General features: G+C 38.1%; 1 protein-coding gene and 1 long non-coding RNA gene across 2 annotated transcripts in view; both read left to right on the forward strand.

Moving 5' to 3' along the window:
- Positions 1 to 413, forward strand: part of LOC136885542 (uncharacterized) — a 32,419-nt gene extending 32,006 nt beyond the window's left edge. Inside the window, exon 3 of the long non-coding RNA XR_010861555.2 lies at positions 304 to 413. This is a non-coding gene — a long non-coding RNA (uncharacterized lncRNA). The remainder of the gene's footprint in view (positions 1 to 303) is intronic.
- A 4,426-nt stretch (positions 414 to 4,839) lies between these two features.
- LOC136885632 (zinc finger protein 716) lies at positions 4,840 to 13,632 on the forward strand. Its single transcript, XM_067158329.2, has 3 exons — positions 4,840 to 4,980; positions 8,920 to 9,008; positions 10,772 to 13,632. The coding sequence occupies exons 1-3, from the start codon at positions 4,840 to 4,842 to the stop codon at positions 11,472 to 11,474; spliced, it is 933 nt and encodes a 310-aa protein (XP_067014430.2). The 3' UTR covers positions 11,475 to 13,632.
- The last annotated feature ends 243 nt before the right edge of the window (positions 13,633 to 13,875 follow it).

Consider the following 13,875-nt stretch of genomic DNA (forward strand, 5'->3'; position numbering starts at 1 on the left):
ATCCTTAGGATTTCACATCCTGCCCCATTTTTAGCCTTAACCAATAAGTAACGGTTCATTTAACAATATCTGACCGTATACTCATCTGTCCTTTGCACATTATTCTAATCCCACTGTTTGCAGTACAGCTTGGCAGCCATTGCGAATGGTTGAATGAAACATTGCATAAGAAACTGGCACGGTAAGTTTCTCTTTTAGAAGTTAGCCTTGTCCATTCCATGTTAGTGCCTTTTAGTGGCAGTTTAACCCTTTATTTGCCATCAATGTTGGTGATTCTGTATGGTACTTCAATGCATGTTTCAGGACCAGCATGAATTTCTCCTGTCTGTGGAGCATGTCAAGGTTGAGTGCAAACCTGAGATATCTGCTCTCCTTATCTCAGAGAATGACTACGATGAAGAAATGCCACGGGTAAGTGCAGGCTGCCAAAGTGATGAAAAGTGTGCATATTGTGTATTCAATGAAAAATTGATATTTTTATAGGAAAATTATTTTTAGCAGCAGAGTCCCTCTATTTAGTTATTTCAGAATAGGAAAGTTAACACTCTTGCTACCAAGCCTGTAGATTTTACAGGCTGTGTTTTTTGCCAAAAATCACCAAGCTCGTAGTTTCCATGGCATTGCTTATTTAAATGAAAATTATCCAGCCTCCATGGCTCAGGCGGCAGCTTGCTGGCCTCTGACTGCTGGATACCGTGGTTCAAATCCCGATCACTCCATGTAAGATTTGTGTTGGACAAAGCAGAGGCAGGACAGGTTTTTCTCTGGGTACTCTGGTTTTCCCTTTCATCTTTACTTCCAGCAGCACTCTTTCATTAACATTTCATCTGTCATCATTTATCATTGCCCCAGAGGAGTGCGATAGGCTTCAGCAGCTGGCACATTTCCTATCCTCACCGCTAGATTGGGGCTTCATTCATTCCATTCCTGATCTGGTCAAATGACTGGAAACAGGCTGTGGATTTTCATTTTGCTAAGCAGTGTTTCTATGGGTCTGGACATCGGGGGTTTATGCCCTTTACCATTAGTAACAATACTGAGCAAGAGATGACACTCCAGTTGACGTATTTTCAAGGCTATGCCTTTCTCATGATAGTGTCATTGCGCCACTTCCTCCGCGCATATATGAGCGGAAATGGAGGCCTGCCAAAGTTTATCATGGCATGATATTGAGGATTGTTTAACTAATATAGATGGCGGTGTGTATGATTTGGAAGATGAGGAATTAGATGCTGGTATATTTGAAGGTATGTACTTGAAAAAAAACTATACAATAATCACAGTATAACAGAATACTGAGCATTGACAAAAAGGTACAATTTCCTCCGCCATTTCACAGTTCTCTGTTCAAACAGGTTATAATGAATGCGCTGATCACTCAAATCAATGCCAGAGTTACACATATTGTAGTCCAAAATAGTGGTTTGAGTAGTTTTGTGCCAGTCCTTGTTGTGTGTTCATCGAAGTATGCTCAATGCTCCTTGCTATGTCCAGTGCTGTACAGTTCAGTGCACAGGAAGAAAATAACTACACACCTTGCAGAACAGCTGTTTCTAACACAATCACATCAACTGGAAGTGTAGAAAGGCTAACAGAATGGCATTTTATACAAGACATTCCTTCTACAACTAAGAAGTATGGTGCTAGGATATGCCACGTTTGGAGCACGAGAATTAAGAAATCAAGTGGGAAAGCTTCTCGAATGGAGACCTGCTACCACTGTGAACAGTGCGCATACCTGCCAACCCTTCTGATTTACCCGGAAACTTTCCGTTTTTTAACTTGTCTTCTGATTTTCCGATTTATTTTTTTACTTCTTCCTATTTTTGAGCAATATAACCTCCAGTAAGGTCAATACTCTTCCCCTAGGATAGATTGTGTGCTTGTGTAATTTACGCAACCTCATTTTCAAGTACACTTATTTGATTCTTTATTTTGCGAGTGTATCGCCTGTCGCCTTTGTGTACCTTGTTTCCCGCTCACTACAGCATCGTGTGTGTTTTACAGCTGGGAATTTGTGATGCCAATCTTCCTAAAAGTGAGAGAAGCTAGCACGTGCTAGCGAATCCGTTTATTGAGAAGAATGATTGAGTTCTTTATTGTGTGGTTCGCGCGCTGTTAACATCGTTTCTGTGCATAGTTTCGTTAGAGTTGTGGGCCACGTCTGGTTTTCTTTTCTTCCTTTGCAGTTCGGTGCTTTCCCCCTGTCGAAGTCTCGTGTTAATAATGTATGAGATATATTGATCTATTTTGTATGTGGTAGTTTAGCATATTTCAGCGCATTTGTGTTCATTCTTAGTTCATAATTTTAATAAGTTGAATGTATTTCAGAGAGTTGTGCGGGTGATAGTTTCTGCTGTTTTCTGTTCACACTATGGCAACAAAACATAACACACATTATCTCCATGTGTTCAGATATACCTATAAAATTAAATTTTGAATTTTTATGTAACAAATAATAAAGGAAACTAGTATGCATTTTGTTCCATGCTTGTTACATTTTCTTGTAACCATTTGTATGTTTTCTCAGTATAAAATTTTAAATTTAATGGTCGATTCACCTTGTAACTGTATATATGGATGCCTTTTATGTTATCCTTTTTTCAAGATCATGGTGCAATATACGCGATGAAATCCAAGAATTAAAAGAGTCTTCCTATTTTTGATTTCTATAAGTTGGTAGGTACGAGTGCTTCAATCTTTAATACATGAAGAAGCAATATAATTCCATGTAATAATGCATACATGATGTATCAGAACTATACGGCAAAAAAAAATCAGGGATGGTCTTCATATTATGTTCGGAATGTTGGTGCAATCGGATTGGTGGTGACAATTTTTCTTTTTGAGAAATTGAGGTTCCTTTGTTACTGCCAGGCGCGTGATTCAAATTGACGAACTCTCCGTATTTGCCATGTCAGAGCACAAGTCACTGCCATGCTTCAGGGAAGAGAAGGCGAGGGCAAGTAGTGTGTGTGATGAAGACAGAGATAATGCACAAGTTTCCCCATTCAACTTGCACAGGAGATTGTCCTCGTCTCTTACAGGCAATATCCACAGTTCGTTTATTAAACAGACGCAATTGCACACACAGTACAAGAACACACTGTAATTAGGACACACTTGTCTGTCAAGGAATGCACCATATTTTTTCTCCTCTCGTCTGTTGGTCGCAGTAACGTTCTATATTATTTAACATGTTCGAAGATGCAACGCTGCCGCACCACAATTGTGAATTCCCTCGCTCACAACATTGTAAATGGAATGAAATGCTGAACGAAGGATTACAGTAGATGTTCAATATGCCCCCCTCCTACTTTGATACACAGTTCAGAACAGTGTAGCAGTGACCTTTGGACTCTCTCCAGTGTGTGTGGTGTGTCGCAAATGACCTGGAAAGCTGTCTGTATCCTTGGTACAAGTTGATCTTCTCTTTCTATGGGGTTTGTGTAGCAGTCAGTTTGTGCTGAACAAACTATACTGTACTCTGCCTACTGGGACTGGGAAGTGACTGTGAAACGGACGAGAAACTTGTGCAATTGCACTGAGTATTACCTCTGTCTCCTTCTTTCCTCGTCCCCTCCCTTCCCTTCCCTCCGTTGACACACAGCAACAGGGAGCAGCTGGCTCTCTGGCATAGCAATCACGGCAAGTTCATAAATTTGAATCGCGCATCCGGAAGTAACAACGTAAACTAGTTTTCTCGAAAAGAAAAATATTCCCTGCCAATCCGATTGGACCATCATCTTTAACGTTACATGAAGAATATTCCTGAATTTTTTGTCAATATTATTCTGATACACCCTGTATAAAACTAATAATAATGGTGTAAAACAGGGCCTCTCAGGGTGCATGCGCGTGGTGCATGCACTGTGCACGGTGCAAAAGACGACTTGGCTTGGTTGACCAGAGTGCAGACCCCCACTCCTCGATTTGGAGCAATAGCGCTTACTCTCTCTTTCCTCACGCCTTTCTCGCTCGCTCCGCCTGTCTCCCTCTGCCCCACTTGCGCCGTAGCGCTCCAAATCCGGGCTGAGTTGAGCCGAGTATAGCCGAGTAGAGCCGAGCTTAGCCGAGTAGCCAAGAGACGAAGCGTTGATCCGAGCTATAACGAGCGGCACCGATGCACAGTGCACGGAGCTCTTGCACCTCGCTCTGCACGCGTGACATTTTGGGCGTTTGAGAGGCCCTGGTGTAAAACATGCTATAAATTCAATCCATAGAGATAATAAGTGAAATGATACAATTTTATGAACAGTGATCCTTTGTTTGACTTTTTTGTGTGTGACATTTATGTGGTTGAAAAATGCTCTGTTAGATTTATTGGAAATAATTGTGTTTTTTAATTTAAGTGTTATTTAAACCAAAAATAAATATAAAGAAAACAACATTCATGATAGTAGACAAAAAGAAGCCTACAGGTAGAAAACACTTAAAATCAAATAATACACCAATCAAACAAGTCACAGAATTCTCCTATTTGGGTAGTGTAATTACCTCCGATAATGGATCCCTTTCAGAAATCAAGAAAAGAATGGTGATAGCAAAATAAAAGAAAAAGTTATTGCTAAACAACCATATCTGTTCGGAGACCAGAAAATCATTTCTCAGGACTTTTGTTTGGAGTGTGCTACTGTATCGATGCGAAACCTGGACATTAGGGAAACAGGAAGAAGCAAAACTTCAGGCTGCTGAAATGTGGTTTTGGAGGAGAATTGAAAAAACGAGTAGGATGGACAAAAAAAACAAATGGCCTTGTTTTAAAGAACGTAAAAGAGGATTGATGTTTATTAAATATGATAAAGAGGAAAACAAAGTTCCTTGGACACGTACTGAGACATGACTCTCTTCTCCAAACCACCATTGAAGGTGAAGTCCTTGGAAAGAGACCCAAGGGACCACCAAGGATGTCATACATCAAGAACTCCTTCGGTGAACTGGCATGTGGTTCATATAGCAACACGAAGAGGCCAACAGATCGTGAGATGTGCGTACAACAACAAAGCATTGCTTTTAATAGATGATGATGATTTTATTGCAGAAGAATAGACTTATGTAATGTTTTAACTTTTATTAAAGTTTGGAGCATACGTACAACGAAAAATAAATTTAAATATCCCGGAAAATGCCTGGTTTTCAGGGACACGTACAGGTAATGAGGGTCTTAACACTGTAATTAATTTAATGTATCATTTAGTTTTTGCATTTGGATGTCAGTGGTAATTGGAGAGTGTAGTTTCAGTAAATTAAATTTCTGCATTTGTTGACTATCTCACTGGTATGTGTAGAATATCAATGTTACTAACAGCGGAATAGGATTACTGACTAAATGGCTACTTGAAAACCACCAAAAATCACTAGCCAAACACCCCTCTACCCTCTTCCTATCCTTAACCCTCTTAATGCCAAATTCGCTATGAGCGATCCTCAAAAAATGAACGAAACTTGCCAGCGTCGCTCTGAGAGGTGCTTAGTTTTTTATTATTTGAAAGGCTTCTAGACCGAAAATGGCGCCTAATCTTCGCACGACCTTCAAAGAGAGTTCAAGCTACCATGTTCTGACAACATTCTCTTGTTTTCTGTCTACTGATAATCTTGAGCGATGTTTAAAGTTCCTCGACTTGTTTATGCGCGAATCGTAAAAGCATGACGTCGAAGTGTAAGAAGAGGAGGAAATTAAAGAACTAATGAGTCCCAGATATTTTGTGGAGTCTGTGCAGGATTATACTGATCAACATTCCTTTCTTCCCAGTCACTATACAATCAACACCATCGCTATCACTTGCTTGGTTATGTAGTCACATTCCGTGCAGGTAATTCATTGTCTGAGGCAAAATCGGCATTTGATTCGTTACCAAGTTTGGAATCACAGTACATGATGTCCGAGAAGTCACCAATTTACTCGTCAGTCATCAGCTATACAGCTGTTTATTTTCACTGTCATCATTTAATTGTCTTTATTTGTGTGATTGCCGTTGTTGGTGTATTTTTCCATATGCTAGATTTTAGAATTTCTGATTTTTGACACCCCTGCAGATATTTTTAGAACAAACAAGATGTGTTTCTCGGTTCTTGTATTATGTATGTGCACCCTCTGGTGTTCGTTTTTACTCCATTTGTAAGCGTGTGGTAATAGGAATTAACAAATTTTTTATTTTTTTTATTTTCCTTAATAAATTATTTTAATTAATTAATAACATGAGGAATAAATTGTGTCATGATCTGAAAGTAATCCTGAATTTAGATGACTATGTTTTTCACTCCCTGATTCAGTTTCGTTTTCATATCTTTAAAAACAGAGGAGTTACGTTCCTTTTTATGAAAGCCGACATTATACATTAAAATGGGCTGATACTTGTAGACCTCATCTTTACATTTGTAATGGGCACTGAAAGGGTTGAGCTGTGTTGAATTACAAAAATACTATACCTGCATGAAAATTAAGTATATCTTTGTAGTTTAAAGATTAAAAGTATTCAAAATATATTTCAGAGAAAACTTATCTAATAATCCAGGATCATTAAGGACTTTTTCTAACATTTTGACAGAAGGCACAGAGGAAGATGATATCTGATATATTTTCACAGTCTCTACTTGTTGTAATACTTGGTTTGGTAGCTCATATGGCAATATTGCTTGTTTCTTCTCAATCCTACCAGAATCTATTAAAGTAAATTTATTATTTTGGGTCTCATTCTATTTTTGGCTTCAGTTTTAGCAATGTTGTACTGATTAAAAGTTCTCTCCAATTCTGCATTTGAGCTTGGCAGTACAAGGGGGTACCCAAAAATGACCAGAATAACATTGCCGTGGGCGAAGCTTGTGTAGTACTCATTTCTGCCGCTAGACGTGTATAGCGCACTCATTGCCAGTTCAGTGCCGTCTGTGTTGTCAACCTGGCTTGTTCTGTTCATCTGCAGTGATTGTTTTTGTTAGTGCTATTTTGTTCTTGTTTACTTTTTTACGATGCCAAGTTTAAGTGAACAATGTGCAAACCTTTTATTGGGAAGTTTTAAGAAGATTGCACAACAGTGTTCGCCAAAAAAGACCCGATTCGTGGCAGACAGGAGACTCGTTCGTCCACCACAACAATGCACCTGCACACACAGCCATCTCTGTTAGACAGTTTTTGGCAAAACATGGCATGGTTCCACTGCCTCATGCCTGACCTGGCTTCGTGCAAGTTTTCCTTATTTCCACGCATGAAAAGGGGGTGATAGAATGCCGATTTGACAACATTGAAGAGTTCAAAAAAAAAAAAAAAGTGAGGGAGGAGCTGTCAGCCATTTCTAAAGATAACTACAAAAATGTTTTGTATAGTGGAAGCACCGTGGGACAAATGTATTAGTTCTAATGGAGAGTATTTTGAAGGGGATAAGGTTGTTTTGTAAAATATTTGAAAATATATAGCTTTTAAAAAACAATTCCATTTTTTTGCTATCCCCTCGTACTAGGCACAGCAGTGCAAATGTTGCTAGTTCCTGAAATGGATTGGTATTACTTGCATCGCAGTATTTCATCGTTTTACACCAGAAATTAACAGTGTCCACGGTTTGAGAGCATTTTACAAAGGAGACATTTTTCCAACTGACATATGAAGTTTTGTGCTGGCGTCCAAGTTACATGATTCAAGACTCCATAATACTCTTAAGTCTATTTGACACTTGAAGAAGTGATACTTTACAGTGAAAGAGAAAGAAAGATGCATTGAAGCATTCTTTGGTTCCTTACTTTTAAAGGCAAACCCTACAGCTCTGTCTGCAGTTTGTGTCATCCCTGGCTCACCTTTTGATGACATAACAACTGTCAATGTCAGGTAGTTAAATTTTTTTTTTTTGCTATTTGTTTTACGTCGCACCGACACAGATAGGTCTTAGGTCTTATGGCGACGATGGGACAGGGAAGGGTTAGGAGTAGGAAGGAAGCGGCCATGGCCTTAATTAAGGTACAGCCCCAGAATTTGCCTGGTGTAAAAATGGGAAACCACAGAAAACCATCTTCAGGGCTGCCGACAGTGGGGTTCGAACCTACTATCTCCCAAATACTGGATACTGGCCGCACTTAAGCGACTGCAGCTATCGAGCTCGGTAGGTAGTTAAATTTGAACTGTTATGTATATATATTTTTTACAAGTTGTTATATGTTGCACCGACACAGATGGCGACAATGGGATAGGGAAGGGCCAGGAGTGGTGAAGGAAGTGGCCGTGGCCTTACTTAAGATACAGCCCCAGCATTTGCCTTGTGTGAAAATGGGAAACCACAGAGAAACATCTTCAGGGCTGCCAACACTGGGGTTCAAACCCACTATCTCCCAAATGCAAGCTCACAGCTGTTGATAAACTTAACCATAATAGGTATTTGTATTAGTTCCTGTATTGACTTGTCTAAAGTTATTAAAAGATATTTAAAATAGTATATGCTTGGTCCACCTTGTCAATAAACTTACTACTCCAGAATGTGACATTAGAACGATTAAAATTTCATCCTCTCCTTGATTGTGTCAGTTCTGAACTGGCATCACCCAGGGAATTCGCACATCATGCCATTGTTATGGTGTGGTATTCATTCCCTAATCACTTCCTACATTTTACTGCCCTGAAAATGTCAGACTTGTGTGTAAATATGATGATATGAACTACTCCTTTTATAATGGTGAATAGTGAGCCATCTAGTGATGAACAAGTGTACCATTTAATCATCAGAGCAACGCTGTAGCTGAATTCCAGCCTACCAGTATTCGGACAGTTGTTTGCTACTGAGGTTACAAAACAATGTCCTGACAAACTGCCAAGTTTCCATACAACATAACCCCAAAAGACATCTCTTCAAACCTATTCATCACATTCATTTATCATTTATTTCTAGCTTGCTTCATTCAAATTTACTTAATTATGAGCAACTTTTTTGTTTCCTCCAGGTGTCTGATGATGATGATGATGATGATGATGACGATGATGAAGAGTCTGCAGAGATCAACTCGAAAATATCGTTTAAGGAACAATATGGGTGAGTTGAGTTTCATAAGCTTTGAATGAGTCACTACCAATAATAATAATAATAATAATAATAATAATAATAATAATAATAATAATAATAATAATAATAATTTGTCTTAAATTGTACATATTGCTTTTATTTGCTCTGGTATAGCTTGCTATAAATGTTTATAGGCCTAAATACATCATTTAAGAGCAAGTCTTATCCGCAAAGTCATGAAAGGTGAATACAGGTCATATAAGATAGAAATTCACATTTAAAATACCAGTGTTGGAGACAATTATAGAGAATTTTAATTTGAGGGGTAAGAGTTAAACCACTAGCAAAATATCAATAATATAAAACAAAAAACCTATGGCACAGCAGCATATAAGCCCTTTTGTCTGTCAAGATGACCGCAGATACTGGGGTAGCACGTGGTCAGCATGATCACATATTCAGCCATGTTGTATGACTTTCGCAACTGAATGTGCTACCTCTTATTATACATCATCTTTTTGCTTGGCTTAGGAGGCTGAATGAACTGTGATCCACCCCTCAGTCCAGAATTACATTCCCTGGAATTTAATACAGGATCTCTTGACAAGAGACAACAATGCTACAATAATAACAACTATAATAATAATAATAATATCAAAATTTGCATTTATTCTGGGTATACGAGGCAGATCCAAAGATTGTAACCACTACAGACATCTTAGGATCTTGCCCATTCGGCGAATGCCTACAAAACACCAGGCACCATCACATCCGGTCTTCCTTGGTCGTTACACTACGTGGAAAAGGGTATCTAATACATGAAGAACTCCATGGTCACACAGTTGATGAGAGAAACGATTCAACTTGATTGCCTTCAAACCTGGAAGCAAAAATTGTTCCGTTCTTGACCCGACAGTCAGATTTGAAGCACATGCACAACAGCCCGTTGAAGTCGATGAAAAAAAAAGGCGATATATATACAACCATTCCGTATTAACTCAATAAGTACAACATTGAGCACATGTAGGTCATAGAGCTCATGCCGGGTACAAGGGGCACAATTTTTAAACTGCTGGTCACCTACTTCCTACACTTTGGTGTGCCAAATGAGACCATTGTGTGCTGGGGCATACATACATTTAAAGCCTTGATATCAATCTTGAGGCATCACCTGTACGCTTCTCCCACTTAATGAAATCAATTAAAGTAATTGATCTGCCGCTTCTTTGTGACTAATTACTGTTTTTTCTACATTATCAATAAATTTTTTAAAAAATATTCTGTACTGTAATTAGATTAGGTACTACATTTATATTTATGATATTCTGTGTCGGTTTGGCAACCTCAATCATTTGAGGAAGAATAAATATATATATTTGGAGTCAGCATGGAATTAGGTCTCAATTTTATGGGCAGATACAGTTTCTAAGGCCAACCCTATATGGAAGATTGATGATGACGGTGATGATGCTATTCTGTGTGGCTTAAGGTGGTGGAGTGCTGAGCCTAAATTGTTAAGTACAATGTCATCTCATTTGAAAGTCCTTTGTTAAACTTAATGATTCTGTGCAGATTTTCTTTTGCAGGGTAAAATCCAAAAATACCCTAATCTATGTTGTGAGAGCATGAATAATATTGTGACGTACTGAGTGAGTTGGCTGCATGTTATGGGCCACATTGATGTGAGCTTGAATTTGATTCCCACTATTGATAGTGCTGGAGGTGGTTTTACAAGTTATTGGGTGTCCTTTGTACATCACATTTTGGTTTAATTTTATATTTTTCTTTTTCAGCATTGAAGGACTACACATCTTGGAGATAAACTCTCATCAGAGAATGGCTGAAAGTGGAACTGAAAGAGGTAAAGATGTTCATTGTGAAGACAAGACTTACGTTCCTCCTAATGGCCTAGAAATTTTCATCAACCCAGACCCTTCAAGAGAGAGAGTTGATAAATGTCCCATCTGCCTCAAAACATTTCCTTTCCCGGGTCATCTCAGGAGACATATGCTGCTCCATTCTAGCGAGTGTCTGAAATGTAACAAGGAAGACGAACACTTGAATGGTGTGAACACCAACCAACAGATTGAAGAGTTGGGCAGTCCTGGCTGTCGCTGTACACATTCATCAACATTAGATGAGGATACCATTGATCGTTCCGTAGCATTCTCGGCTCAGGAGCGGCAACAAAGATCTCTTTCTATGCTAACCAGACGTTCAGCAAAATACAGAAATCCTGATAAACATACCTGCAGTATTTGTCATACAGAATTCAATTGTCCATACAGTTTAAAGAAACACTTGATTGCTCACAGAGGTGACAGGCGGTTAGCTTGCCAGTTTTGTAACAAGAGGTTTGCGGAAAGGGCTGTACTTAACAGACACTTGGTTGTTCACACAGGTCAGAAGAAGTACACTTGTGATACTTGTAAAAAGGTGTTCTCGTTTCGCTCTAGCTTTAAAAGGCACATCTTGATGCATAGCATGCCTAGTTGATTGTGAATATTGTTCTAGGTTCTCAGTTATGAAACAGAGATGATTTGGTCAATGATTAGTCATCTTTAATAATTTATTTAATTTATTGTAGATTTTAAGTTTGGAAGACAATCAAAGAGTAATATCAATGGTTGTACAGTGTCAGTGGCTGTGAGCTTGCCTTTTTAACAATTTTGAAGTTTGAAGAGTTCGCTTATCAAAAGAACCCATGTTCTAACGTATCGGTGTCAATGATTCTAAAAAATGTTTTTAACATAGTTTTTCCCAGCATAAATATGTTGATCACCAAATGCAGATTTGTCTCTGCTTGAACATAGAGTGTTATTTAGTTATAAGATATTTTAACTATATATACAATTTACAGTTAATGTTGAATGATATAAACTACAGCAAGAGTGAAGGCTCAAAATTCCCCAGGAATGGAACAATACACGACAAAATTGGATGAACCATTTAAGTGCAAATAATGGTTGAAATAGTAAGTAGAAAATAGTGTTGTCATCATCCTACTTTCCCCTTATTAAGCTCCTGCTGGGTCAGGGCATGTATGGCACTTCTCCATGTTTCTCCTTCCACCATTCCTCTTCCATTATTTTGTCCCATTCCAGGTTTCTTCTTGCACTTTGCTTTATTGAATAGATCCACCTTTTTCTAGGTCTTCCTCTTGTTACCTTTCTCTCGAACTTCATCTCCATCTGTGTTGGTATTCGTTTCTCCTGCATCCTCTTTACATGTCCAAACCATCTTCGTTTATTTCTTTCAATTCTCTCATTTAGGTTTTCTATTCCAACTTCGTTTCTCACTCTGTCTTGTCTTTCCTCTCATACCTCTTTGGTATTTAATTTTGCTTGCTTGAATTCTACTCTCATCCCTACTTTGTCATTGTCCAGGTCTCAGCTGCATAAGTCAATGTGGTGTATAATACATTTTATACATTATCTCTTTACACTTCCTTTCTCCAGAGAAGGTTTCTTGCACTCTGGTAGAATGCATTGCCCTGTTGCACCCTCCTGCTAATCTCCATCTTCAGTTGTGTATTCTGCATTAATTCAGTCCCTAGGTATTTGAAACGGTCCACAATTTTAAGGCTTTGACCACCAATTTTGACATGCCTTTTCCTTGTCTTTTTCTTGATATCATCATGGTCTTGCTTTTCTCTGCACTGATTTTAATATCATACTTTTCAATTTTCTCGTTCAGCACATCAATTAGTTCTTGTTTGCTGCTCATTCTGCAGACCACAACATTGTCTGCAAATAATAATAATTTAATTTGGCTATTTCCATATCTTTCCTTTGTCTCATTTACAATTTTGTCCATAACCATTCAAAACAAGTGAGGTATCAGCACACTCTGTGTTGTATTTTGGTAAAATCAAACTCAAGTGAATGTTGAATGATGCATTTAGAGAAGGATAGGATAAATAGGGAATTCCTTATGGAAAAAGAATTTGTCAGCATTAAATATTTATTCTAGAATTAGAGTGTTACTGAGCTGCAAGAGGATGGCATGAGAATGTGAAACATGATCCACCTGCTCAGCAACGGTAAGGAAATTAAGAGTACATAGAAGAGCATTTAATTTGTTTCAATTTTGTTAAATGTAACATTAATAGAGGAGCAGTCTGGTCTAAAAAACGTTTGTCAGTATGATTGTCTTAAAAAATGGAAGCAAAAATTACAATGAATGCATTTCTTGTCTAAACTTGCAGCAACAAGAAGCGAAGATAATGGAGTTTGATAAAATACTTGCTGTGTTACTTACTCCAATCTCCTTCATCTATCTATGTATTCTTTGAGTGTTAAAAACATACCGGTGAAACACAATTGGCTCTTGAAATTTGACTAATGGATGTACAAAATTTATATTATTTACTCATTCTTCTAAACAGCAGCTTAGGCTGATAGGATATTCTCAGTAGCCTAAATCGTTGATAAATTTCATCAGGTTCAGAAAACCTGGTATGTTATCTGATTCACTACATATGGTGTTGTAACAACACAGGTTTTACAACCTATTGTAGTCTGTTAATTATCTTACAAATTGCTTATATGCCAAGATTCTGCAAGTTTTAATAATGAGTACCTCCCGGGTTAAATCACGTTTTTTTCAGATATGTTTGGCTTTGCATTTAAGTTGTGACTTTTACGTGAAGATTCTCTGTTGTAATAAGCTTCTCTGTATCGATTTTCCCATTGAATAAAAACACTGTTTTCTGTTGAAAGTTTATTTTAAGCAAATTTACCGAGATAAATTGTCGAACATATTGCTATGTAACCAAGGGGTTGCATTTTGTACCTTGTTTGCGATACCCAGATATTTATATGGCCATTTTGATATGCCAACTTGACTGTTATTGAAGCTCGAAAATTTGACTTAACACTCTAGTTAGGGATGGAGT

Source organism: Anabrus simplex, chromosome 14, assembly GCF_040414725.1.
Source record: "Anabrus simplex isolate iqAnaSimp1 chromosome 14, ASM4041472v1, whole genome shotgun sequence".
Taxonomy (NCBI): domain Eukaryota; kingdom Metazoa; phylum Arthropoda; class Insecta; order Orthoptera; family Tettigoniidae; genus Anabrus; species Anabrus simplex.

Bases quoted from the DNA above. Each gene is read 5' to 3' on its own strand.
- LOC136885632 (XM_067158329.2), top strand. From the start codon at position 4,840: ATGACTCTCTTCTCCAAACCACCATTGAAGGTGAAGTCCTTGGAAAGA. The intron at 4,981-8,919 runs GTGAGATGTGCG...TGTTTCCTCCAG, and splicing joins CACGAAGAGGCCAACAGATC to GTGTCTGATGATGATGATGA. The intron at 9,009-10,771 runs GTGAGTTGAGTT...TTTCTTTTTCAG, and splicing joins TCGTTTAAGGAACAATATGG to CATTGAAGGACTACACATCT.